This window comes from Prionailurus bengalensis, chromosome D4 (genome assembly GCF_016509475.1).
Source record: "Prionailurus bengalensis isolate Pbe53 chromosome D4, Fcat_Pben_1.1_paternal_pri, whole genome shotgun sequence".
Classification (NCBI taxonomy): domain Eukaryota; kingdom Metazoa; phylum Chordata; class Mammalia; order Carnivora; family Felidae; genus Prionailurus; species Prionailurus bengalensis.
In genome coordinates this window covers 4,197,607-4,209,667 of record NC_057359.1, presented here as the reverse complement: position 1 = coordinate 4,209,667, position 12,061 = coordinate 4,197,607, and the positions used below count along the sequence as shown (strand labels likewise).

At 48.0% G+C, this 12,061-nt stretch overlaps 1 protein-coding gene across 5 annotated transcripts in view; it reads left to right on the top strand.

The window, feature by feature from the left end:
* Positions 1 to 12,061, top strand: part of AUH (AU RNA binding methylglutaconyl-CoA hydratase) — a 353,212-nt gene that overhangs the window by 67,234 nt on the left and 273,917 nt on the right. For all 5 annotated transcript variants that reach the window (XM_043567031.1, XM_043567028.1, XM_043567029.1 and 2 more), the window contains 2 exons: positions 384 to 476; positions 2,045 to 2,101. Coding sequence is in view for 4 of the 5 variants with exons in the window: in XM_043567028.1 (XP_043422963.1) it covers positions 384 to 476; positions 2,045 to 2,101 (150 nt within the window). In the remaining variant the exon portion in view is untranslated. The remainder of the gene's footprint in view (positions 1 to 383; positions 477 to 2,044; positions 2,102 to 12,061) is intronic.

The following is a 12,061-nucleotide window of genomic DNA, read 5'->3' as shown; positions in this document are numbered from 1 at the left end:
GTAGTTCTTGAAGGATTAGAGATTTCGCAGTCACACCTAAGTCATTTCGAATAGGAGTGTGTATGAACCGAGCACCTCATAAAAGACTCCGGGCTCTAAGATTACAGCCAGAACTGTGACTGTGTTAATTCGACAACAACTGTTTAGGAAAGTATTTCTGTAATATGGGAGGAGTTAAGATATTAGTGCATATCTATATGGTGGAACTCTCCACGTCAGTGCATGGTTTTGAAGAACCATGATGAGGGAAATGACTCTTTTGTTAAAGGCAAAAGGGATGCAAAGTTCTCTGGACAGTATCCCAGTTAAAAACGAGTAACATAGATTGCATCGTAAGGCGACGATCTTCCTGAAGAAACATAACCTCTTTCCTTCTATTTCAGCTAATCTTCCAGTGCCGACGATTGCAGCAATAGATGGACTTGCTCTGGGGGGGGGCCTTGAGCTGGCCCTAGCATGTGACATACGTGTAGCAGGTGAGAATTAATCCTGGCGGTTATCTTCAGATAATTCCAAGTGATGTGTTCTGTTCTTTTCCTCTCGTTGAGTAGAGCATTTAGAAAAAGTCACCCATTGGGCTGAAGGGAGTGTTGAAGATTCCCGGTTAAGGAAACAGTCTGGTCCAGCCTCTTGTTAGTCTCGGTCGGGGAGGGGAGAGCCGGAATTGGGCAGGCGGACCTGAATTTGAACCGCAGGGCCTGCCCCGCTCAGAGCCGTCGGCTCCTCTACAGTGGGGGACCAGCAGGGGCCGTGGTGGAGATCGGGTGAGCCGACGTGCGGCACGTGCCCGGCCCCAGCACTTACCTCTGGTTCGCTGCGTCATGACAGCTTCACCTCCCTGAGGTCCACTTCTCGCTCGGTCTCCTGAAGGTTGGATGAGGTGATCATGAAAATGACAGGGAAAACAATCAATGCTGACCGGGTGCCGAATGTTGACCCTCATACTAGTCTCGGCACTCGACCTGCATTAAGTCGCTCAATCGGCCAAATGGCGCCGTGTGAAGGGTGTTTCGATCCCTGCGGAGGCTCGGGCCCAGAGAGGAGACGCAGCGTGCCCGGGGTCAGTGACCGAGCTGGGACGCCAACCCAGGCGCTCCCGTGCCGGGGCCGTCACGCCTGGTGTCCTGCCAGAGCCCTGGAGACTGCTGCCGCCAGACGGTCACTTCGGGGTGATGGACAGGGGCCCCAGGCCCGAGGACCGGGCGAAGCAGGCAGCAGATATAGGTCACCAACCTCTCCTGGCTCCTGCTGTCACTTCTGAAGCAGCTGCCTGTTGAAAGTAGGGTCAATATGATGATGTTTTTAGTAAGTTTTGACTGTTGATTGGAGTTGGTAGCTGCTGGTCCACATGGACTTTCCCCTTCGGATCCCTAATTGTCTCAAATCCTGAGTTTTAAATGGAGAAGCTAAAGTCCGTGAAACCCTTTTCTGAAAGGGTGCAGATTCTGGGAATTAGGATAAGGGAAGTGGTCCAAGTATGTTTGGATATGCAAATAAATAATTAAGATGTGTTAAAGTAGTCGTGAAAGCAAAATGCGGAAAGAGGAACCCTGCCCGGCTGTCAGAACAGTAAAACCGTTTGTCAGAAGTGACTGGAGATTTGGTCCTGAAAAGGTGCCGTATCTGGTGTGATGTATTAAGCTGTTTGGCTTCGAGGACTCTTCAGGCAGCCGAAGAATGTTCCTGCTTGTCAGAAGCCTCTCTCCTCGTCCTCAATCGTTAGCGGGGTCTAAGCCTTCAAACGTGACTTGGCAGCATCCGGTCAAATTATGTAGTCATAGCCCTGGCCTTTCTGCATCAAAAATTAATTCGCTGCCGAGCAATTTTAACAGAAAAGGTTATGTGAGCCTCTTAATATATTTATCATTTAGAGTGTTTACCTATTTCCGTAACCAAATGCCTCCTGAAGTGACTTTTTAAAAGATTTGTGACACGAGTTTAAGTAGTAAACAGAGTATGTGTAGCTTCTTTTACTAACTTCTTCAAGTCATGATGTTTGAATATATGATCCGGATGTTACTTAATTTTCTTCCTTCCTTTTCAGCTTCCTCTGCGAAAATGGGCTTGGTTGAAACAAAGTTGGCAATTATTCCCGGTGGAGGTATGAATTGTTCACATCCATCTTGATTTCTTCTCAACAACAGGGCATAAGGCCAAAATACGTTAATTGAAGAGGCAACATTTTGGATAAAGGGACTAACGCTGTACCATTTGCTTTAGTAGCGAAGTCCCCGTTCGCCATGTGCTCTTTTAGCTTAGGTAGACGGGAAGATGGCGGGTGTGTTGGCCGTTGCTGTCTGCTTGCGGGGTCTCCCGTGCTTTTCTGTACAGTTTCTTAATTTTTCAATTATTGCATCAGCCACATTAGTCTTGGAGATTGCACTGATAATTTGAAACTTCGTGTGGGTATATGAACGTACGTGCCCTCAGAGAGGTGCCCGCACAGACCCCATCGGAGGGGCGGCGGGGATACCCAGGCTTCGTGCCAGCTTTTCTGAGTTTCCCTGCAGCAGGGCAAAGGTTGGGGTCAGTGGATGGCCTGAATTTGGAGCTGAGGTGTTTCTTCTTTTTTTGTAAAGTTTACTTATTTTGAGAGGTAGAGAGCGAGTGAGTGGGGGAGAGAGAGGGAGAGAGAATCCCAAGCAGCCTCCGTGCTTAGCACAGAGCCCGACGCGGGGCCGCATCTCACGAACCGTGAGATCACGACCTGAGCCGAACGCTTAAGAGTCGGACGCTTAACTGCCTGAGCCACCCAGGCTCCCCAAGGTGTTTCTCCTGTCACTGCAGAAAAAGATAGGTGAACTGCTTCTTTTGGAAGACTCACTGAAGAAAGTAATTTTTCCGACAATGATAATGAAATCTCGCATCACCCAGTAAGTCGGAAATTTTGGTTCTTTTGTCTGATGAGAGAACTTGGAGCTGTTCCTGTCTCGTGAAGTCGCTCTCTGAGAATGTAGACCTCATTCGAGATGTGCGTGTTGGTGACTTAGCAGTATGTGAATGAGATAACAGTAACGGTGTAAAAATTAAAAGCATCGTTTGAGTAGTCATGTTTGTACCTGAATAGATGAAAACTGTGTGTTTAACCTTATGCGTGTAAGAGTATACTGATTAGGTGTATAAGTAGGAATTAAAACACAATTCAGTGAAAGTGGTGACCAGTAGGTCAATGTGTCAGACTCACTAGATGGTTTCCACCTCGGTAACCCATGAAAATGCTATTCTTGTAGCATTTAAATACCTACCTGTTCCACCAGGCCAGTCTTTTCCACAGTGACTAATGAAAACACTCACAAAAGGATTTATATGGAAATGGATCCAATTGAAAAGAATTATCAGATAACTAATACTGGAAAGAAAAGATTTAGAGAAAGGATGATATGATAGGTTTCTAAGGTTCTTTTAAGAAGCATGCATTTGTTGCTAACTAGGCTACAACCAGCCCTAGAAAGATGGTAACTATAGGGGAGCGGCGACCCCCCAGAGACAGGTCAGCGTGGGACCTGTGAATGTGACCTTATTTGGAAAAGGGGTCTTTGCGGACAAGGATCTTGAGGTGACCTCGGTCTGGATTATCTGAATGAACCTAAAAACTACTAACAAGTGTCCTTACAAGAAGAGAAGAGAGAGGAGAAGCGGGAGGGCCGCCCGGAGACAGAGGTGGGAGGGAGGCGCCTACGAGGGCAGAGAGCCCAGGACCGCTGGCTGCCACAGGACGCCGGGATGTCCTTCCTCCAAGCCGTCCGGAGGAGGCCAGCGCCTGGATGTAGACTCCTGTCCCCTAGAGCTGTGAGGGAAGACCGTTTCTGTGGTTAGAGGCCAGCGAGTTTGTGATCGTTTGTTACAGCAGCACCTGTAGACCAACACGGTGGTGTCTGATGTTTCGGTTAGAGGGCGGGAGGAAGGTGAACTCGGTAACGTACTTTCTATCTGTCGTGTCTTGGAGAGGAAATATTTTGTGTTCAGACCCCAAGAAGGTCGAACGGTTGCACCAGAGCACCCTTGGGATGGGTTAGACCCAGGAAGCCTGATCACCGTGGCATTGGCGCCTTCCGTCGGCACTCACACACCTCTGTGTCTTTTGAGGGTTAGAAAGGAGTGTTTTCTTCGCGGCACACTCAAGTTCCTTAGGGTCCTCCTCAGTCGGGGCCCGTGAATTAGGACTCACTTATTGCTAATTTGATTTGATTTGGACTGTGTATCCTCATGGTTACGAGTATTTCTAAAATTTTTATTAAATGAATTTGTGTGGCATAAAAGTCAGAATGCTTGAAGATTTTCTTGTCTGTTTATAAAGGATAGTTTTCTGTCTCTTTCTTTTCTCCTGAGTCTGAGGGAATGTATTTCAGTTGCTTAATATAATGAAGCTTTCAGGTTGGTAGCTTGGCATGTAAGGCTGTGCAGCATCTCATGGCCCGTGTAGCATAGAACTCCACGGCGGCCACGTTCACGTTCACGTGAAACAGATGCAGGCACTGGTTCACTTGTGCGTTCGCGTTACGGTCACTAAAGCTCCCTACATCATGCCTATTTTTGATTCGTGTTTTATTTTATTTTGTTTTTTAACATTTTATTTATTTTTTGAGAGAGAGAGACAGAGAGACAGAGCATGAGGGGGGAAGAGCAGAGAGAGAGGGAGACACAGAATCGGAAGCAGGCTCCAGGCTCTGAGCTGTCAGCACAGAGCCTGACGCGGGGCTCAAACTCACAAACCGTGAGATCATGACCTGAGCCAAAGTTGGATGCTTAACTGACTGAGCCACCCAGGGGCCCCTGGCTTTGTTTTTTCAATTCAGGATCCATTTAAATGTCAAACCTGTTGCATTTGGTTGGATATATTGGCGGGGGGGGGGGGGGGGGGTGGGGGGGTGGGGGGGGTGGGGGGTGGGGGGGTGGGGGGGGGTGGTTTTGTTTTTTAAATCTAGACAAGTCTTCCATTTCTTTGTTTTTTATAACAATTTTTTTTAAGAATTTAGGCAAATTATGTTACTGACATTTGCGCATTCTGGATTTGACTGAGTCATTTCCTCAACTTTAGATCTAGGTTAAAATATTTTGCCAAGAATACTCAATGGGCCATGCTCTGCTTTTCATTTTCATTTTGTTTGATGGCACTTGATATTGGGTTATCCCACTTTGGGTGACAGTAATTTTGATCATTTGGTTCACATGGTGACTAACATTCTTTTCTTAGAAACTTTTCAGGAAAAGAATGCTTAATAATTCCTACTGGCATTGACCATTGCCTACATTAAAAAAGAGAGAAGGAAATTAGAGCACTCAGGTGTCCTGGGAACAGGCGAGGGGTAGAGGACATCACTGGTCGCCTGGCCGCAAGCTGTGTTTCCCAGTAAGGCAGTCTCTTGGCATGGTTACCAGGAACCGTATTTAAGGTGTGTCTGTGAAGTAATGCGGATTTTTAGATCCTGCGTGTGTGTTGTCCTGAACACAGTAGTCATTTTGGAAAGTTTTGTTTGTAACCTTTGTTGAAATCCTCTCGGAGTTTACATCAGAATGTGAGCTTATTCTTCCGAATATTCTCCGTGGTGAGTCATCTTTATCCTACGAGGGTGAATTTGATTTTCATAAATAGCAAAAGACCTTTCTGGGCCAAATCTGATTAAGAAGGTCATACTATTTCAGGAGGGAGAAAAGCGTAACAACAAAAATAAGGCTGTTTTTCTTAAGAGGCTCATGTAATGACACACAGAAATGACACATTCACCCGTGTCGTGAAGTGGACCGCTTCCCAGCTGACCTCTGCACAGGCCGGCACTCCCTTCTGCTCTCCGAAGTCAAGTACGTTTATTAACACGCTTCTTATGCCGCAGAGGCTCATTTCTTTTTACTTTAAAATGTAATTCAGTGACCGCTTCTAATCACAGTGTTTTGGAAGTTGACTTTACGCTGTTGACAGACCATTTTGGGTCGCCGTGGAAGAAGCATACGTGTGTCTGTGACTCAGCAGCGCTCCCTTCGAGTTCTCCCTCCAAAATCTGGCAGGGGAGCCAAGATGTGCAAGGGTCATAGCTGCCCTGTTGGAAGATTGTTGGAGTCGAGCAGGAATAAGGCAGTTCACGGCCGGGAGCTGTGAGTTGGAGAAGTGAGCGTGGATCCCGTCAGCTGTGATCGTCACTTTAGAGGCCTGCGAGGGGGTCCCCAGCCCTTCCCAACCCTCTGCCCTCCCGCTCCGTGCTTCGCTCACAGGCTTGTGCTCGGGGCTGCTGTTCTTCCACTCACCACAGCACATACTTGTTGGGCCGCGCGCTGGTCAGGCACTGAGCGCACAAGGAGAGATCGCCGTGCCGGGCGGGTGCTACTCCAGCAGAGGGGCGGCGGGCGGGCAGTCGGTCGTGAACTAGGCGGGAGCGCAGGTGCTGTAGAGGAAGAAACAGGGGTGGGGGCTTGCACTTTGAGATAGGGGGTCAGGAGAGGCCTGACCGAGAAGGCAACGTGGGAGATCAGACTGCCAGGAATTGGGGCAGTCAGTCGTACAGAGAGGAGGAAGAGCGTTTCAGACAAAGACACACGGGATACAGGGCCGGGACGGCAGCGCCCACAACCTTCCCCCGTCACCGCAGCCAACAGACGGGAGGAGAGTGACAGGGGATCGTGTCATTGCAGCCAGCAGATGGGGGAGAGTGACAGGGGACCGCGGCAGAGACGCAGCGCGGGGGACCACACGGAGCCGTCCCCGCTTTCACCCTGAGCGAGAAGGGCCCGCAGCAGCTGATCAGCAGAGAGGCACGCGCTTAGGCGTTTAGAGATTTGTCTGGGCACCATGTTGGGAGTCCACATCGCTGGGGCCAGGTGTGAGGCCGGAGCTGTGGTTCGGGTACAGGCTGTGGGGCCGGAACTAGGATACTGCGGTGGTCTGCATGCTCCGATTTGGAGAATCTCCCGGCCGATCGGATGAGGAGTATAAAGAAGGAACCGTAAGGATTCTGGCTAGAGTGACTGTGAAGGAGTCCCCTTCAGCTGAGATGTGGAAAGCTGTAGAAAGAGAAGGTTCAGAAGAGACAGTGAGGAATATTGTTCGGTTAAAAATAATCGTTAAACGTCCAAGTGCGGTATTAATGAAGCAGTTGGTTGTGCAATTGGGGAGTTTAGGAGAGTGGTCTGGGCTGAAAATAAAAGTGTGAATTGAGTTTTTTCCTGGCATCCACTGGCCCGGTCTAAAAAAAAACCCAGAAATGGACGTTGGCACAGCCAGAGAGAACTCCAGGAGAATCCCTCTAGTTCAGGCTTGGGAAATGGGAGACCAGTGTCCTGGTAGTGAGCATGGTGGCCGCCAGGACCCCAAATACCGGGAATTGTGAGGGAAGAGAACCTTCCTCAGTCACAAGAGCTGTTGTCTCAAGGGGGTGGGGCAAGTTCCCGCTGCCTCTCTTTTTTCTGCCTGTCTGCGTTTGGCCTTGGACGTACGTGTAGTTGTTGGAAGTGAAAGGTAAATACAACCCCAGTGTTCTGGACGGCGGTCCCAAAGAGGGGGGTGCAGGGTACCAGAAAGCACCAGGAGATGGTTGAGAGAGAGGACCTCAGGAGGGGATCCCATGAAGTCGTTTGTCAAGTCCCGACTTACCCCTGGACTGTGCATGTGTGTCTCTGATGCTAAACAGCAGACCAGATACTGAGAATTTGAACCAGGAGTTGGGCCACTGCCCAGATCTGAAACTGGCCAAAGTCCTCACAAACACGGCAACACCGAAATCACAGTCCACAGGAGTTTGGAATGTGCAGTCTGGAAACATTTAGCGTTGACTCAGTGCTGAAACAAAAACGTCCAGGCCAGAATTACTCAGCATGTGAAGAACCCGAAGTCTCAACTTGCATGGGAGAAGACATTCAACAGGTGGCCATCTAAGATGACGGGTGCTAGAATTTTCGGAGAAGGATGTAAAAGCAGTTACTGCAGAAATGCTCCGGGAAGTAAGGGCGAACTGTCTCAGTCTCCTGCTGTTCACCTGGTTGATGCAGGAGGGATTCCTGTTCTAGGCTTCTGGGGATGACGGGATGCCTGACACCTGGCCCCAGACAGATGTGATCGACAGCAGTTCCTCAGTCACATCTGCTCCCCGTGCCAGGGTAGGGGGACACTGCACGCACCCCGCAGGGCCACGAAGAGGGTGTGATCTGGAGCAGAGTGATCCAGCATGTCTGGGAGAGGCAGGCTGTGTAGGGACAGGAGGGTGGGCTGTCCCCTGGGTCCCATGGGAGGATGTGATGGGCTTTTTTTTTTGTTTTTTATATGTATGTGTGTGTGTGTGTGTGTGTGTGTATGTATATATAAAATATACGTGTATGCATATATACACATATGTATATATACATATATATACGTATATATATGTGTGTGTGTATACGTGTATATATATGTGTATGTGTGTGTGTGTATATATATATATATACATACATATGTATAAATTTTCCTTTTTTTAAAAGTAGGCTCCATGCCCAACGTGGGGCTTAAACTCACGACCCTGAGCTTAAGTGTCACATGCTCTACTGACTGAGCCACCCAGGCTCCCTGATGTTTGAATGATTCCATGGTCTGGCAGGGAACTGGAACCCCCCCCCTCCCCCCCCCCCCAGGGATAAGTAGGAATCATGCCTGGTCTGTTTGATGGGGAGAGTTGTTTGTCTAGGGGATTAACCCATGGGAACAGAGTGGGGAGGGGAGCCCGTGGTCAGGCCGTTGTGGTTCACCTGGTTTCCCTAGATATTAGGAAGCACATGATACTGGGTCTTTATTGTAGGCCTTGCACCGCATGAGCAAATGGAAATATGGCAAGTTTCAGAAAAGAAAGAAAAGGGCCGAAAAGTACATTAGCCAAAATAGGAAGCACCCTGGATGGACTGAATACAAGGTAGAGACGACAGAGGAAAGAGAGCATGAACTTGAAGATGGCTCAGTAGGAAGTATTTCATCTGAGTATCAGAGAAACGAAAAAGCCTTGTCTGTACGAACTGAACCTCAGGAACCTCAGGAACCTATAGGATAGTACTGAAGGGTTTAACACTTGTGTCACAAGGAGTCTGAAAGGAAAGGAGAAACTGGTTCAGAAGAAAAATGTTTAAAGAAATAATGGCTGAAGACTTCGTAAGTTTGCTGAGACATAAACAAGGATTTAAGAAGTGCCCGAACCCACTCAAGATAAGCCGCAAGAGATCCCTGACCAGACACATTCATAAGCCACTTAAAACCACCGACCAAAAACCAACCGACCCACAAAAAATACCCTGGAAAGTCAGAGGAAAATGACACATTATTTATAGGGAACCAGTGATTTGAATGAACTCGATTTCTCATCAGAACAATGCAGTCCAGAAGTCAGTGGAACAGCATCACTGAAGTGCTGAAAGGAAGGAATTGTCCACCCAGAATTCTGTATTTGGAGAAAATGCCCTTTAAGAATGAAGGTGAGGGTGCCTGGGTGGCTCAGTCAGTTAATCATCTGACTCGATTTCGGCTCAGGTCATGATCCCACAGATTGCTGAGTTTGAGGCCCACATCGGGCTCTGTGCTGGCAACGCGGAGCCTGCCTGTGGTTCTCTTTCCCTCTCTCTCTGCCCCTCCCCCACACTGTGTCTTTCTCTCTCTCTCTCTCAATACATAAATAGACAGTAAAAAAAAAAAAAACAACAACTGGGGTGCCTAAGTGGCTCAGTCAGTTGAGCGTCAGACTTCAGCTCAGGTCATGATCTCACACTTCGTGGGTTCGAGCCCGGCGTTGGGCTCTGTGCTGACAGCTCATAGCCTGGAGCCTGCTTCAGATTCCGTGTCTCCCTCTCTCTCTCCCCTCCCCCACTTGTGTTCTGTCTGTCTCTCTCTCTTTCAAGAATAAATAAACATTAAAAAAATTTTTTTTAAATACAAAAAAACCCTGAATTTGCTTTTCACCAAACACTCATTCTGGTGACTAGTTTTTAAAGCTGTAATGCCCGTAAAGTGGAATAGACGGTGTGGAGCATTCAGGCACCCTCCGTGCATGTCCCTGAGCAGGCTGTAGAGTCCGATTATATTCTTTTCACTTACACCCACTTTTATCCACTCAGCAGCGGTGCTCATGGTTGAATGGCTGATGAGCAGCTGTCCCTGCCTGTAGGCAGAGTCGTAGTTCAAGGGAGAAGCCCTGGGCTGAGCGTCTTTGGGCTCGAACCCCACCTCCCTCACTGCATTGTGTTTCATTAGGCACGTTTCTTTTTGAACGTTGTTTCTCAGTTTCTTCTGTTGTGGAATGAAGGTGATGATGTCTGTACCGCGCGGCCGCGGAGAGAACAGGTGAGGAGATTCTGTGTGCGTCAGACGCTGGCTGGCACATTGGCTGGACCCCACACTCTATTATGGTCTGTGTTGTTCTGGGTGCTGATTTGCTGTAATTTTTCTCCTTTCTAAGATGCCTTTAGCAGCTCTATGTTATAATCGGTGTACAATACACTGCATGTGTTTCTAGCAAGAAAACTTGGTAAGCTTTGATGTGTGGACACCCGTGGAACCATAAACAGCCAGGATGATGAATACATCTATAGCTCTATCACCCCCTAAAGTTTCTTTGCGCAGCCACTGAACCACTGTCTGTCACTACAGGTCAATTTTCATTTTCTGGAATCCTGCAGAAATGTTATATGCTATGTAATCTTTGCTTGCTTTTTACATTCAGCGTAATTATTATTATTATTTTTTCAATGTTTATTTATTTTTGGGACAGAGAGAGACAGAGCATGAACGGGGGAGGGGCAGAGAGAGAGGGAGACACAGAACCGGAAACAGGCTCCAGGCTCCGAGCCATCAGCCCAGAGCCCGACGCGGGGCTCGAACTCCCGGACCGCGAGATCGTGACCTGACTGAAGTCGGACGCTTAACCGACTGCGCCACCCAGGCGCCCCCAGCGTAATTATTTTGCTATCGTTTTGTAGTGAGTTCCAATACTTAATTCCTTCTTATTGCTGAATGATACTGCAGTGGCTGGGTGTACCACAGTTTGCTAAGCTGTTCACGTGGGTAGACACTTGGAGTATTTCCAGCTCGGGGGTCTTATCAGTACAGCCACTGTGCATGTTTGCGTCGCAGCTTGTGTGGGCATATGCTTCCAGCTACCTTGGGTAAGTGCTTACGAGCGGAATGGCTTTATATGATAAGTGCCTGTTTCTGTTGTTACTGCGTGACCAGCACCTCTGAGAATTCCCACCAGCGGTAATGAGAGTTCTCTTTTCTTCTGCGTCCTCACCGAGGCTTGGCGTGGGCTTGTTGTGGATGTCGTTTCCCTGGTGTCTCACGATGTTGAGCATCTTTTCATGTGCTTACTTGCCATCTAGCTCTGTCTCTTTTTGGGGGATGTATTTGTACAAATCCTTTACCCATTTTTTAAAAAGTTTGAGACAGAGAGAGATAGCGAGCGAGCAGGTGGGGGAGGGGCAGAGAGAGAGCGGGGAGAGAGAATCTCAAGCAAGCAGGCTCCGCACTGTCAGCGAACCATGAGATCATGACCTGAGCTGAAACCAAGAGTCAGACGCTAAACCGACTGAGCCACCCAGGCGTCCCTGGATCTTGTACCCGTTTTTAATTGGGTCATTTTTTACTGGGGTTTAAATTATTACTGTGTTTTCTTCGTAGTATTACAGATACGAGTCCTTTATCCAGTAGATGCTTTGCAAATATTTTTTTCCATCTGTGAGTTGACTTTTTAGTCTCTTAGCAGGTCTTTCGAAGAACAGATTTTAATTTTGATAAGTTCAGTTTATCGACTTTTCCTTTCATGGTTTGTGATTTTGGTGGTGTGTCAATGAAATCTTTCCCTAAACCGAAGTCACAGATGGTTTTCTTCTGTTTCGTTCTAGAACTTCTATAGTTTTGGTTTATAGTTAGACATATGATCCGTTTTCAGTCAGTTTTTGTGGATGGTGTGAAGTATGGACTGATAGACGTCTGGTTACTCCAGCAGGATTTGTTGAAAAGAACGTCCTTTTCCTCTGATTTGCCTTCGCACCTTTGTCAAAGGTGAGAAGTCCGCTCTGTGTATGTTTCTTTCTGGGCTCTTTTCAGTTCTCTTACTCTATTTGT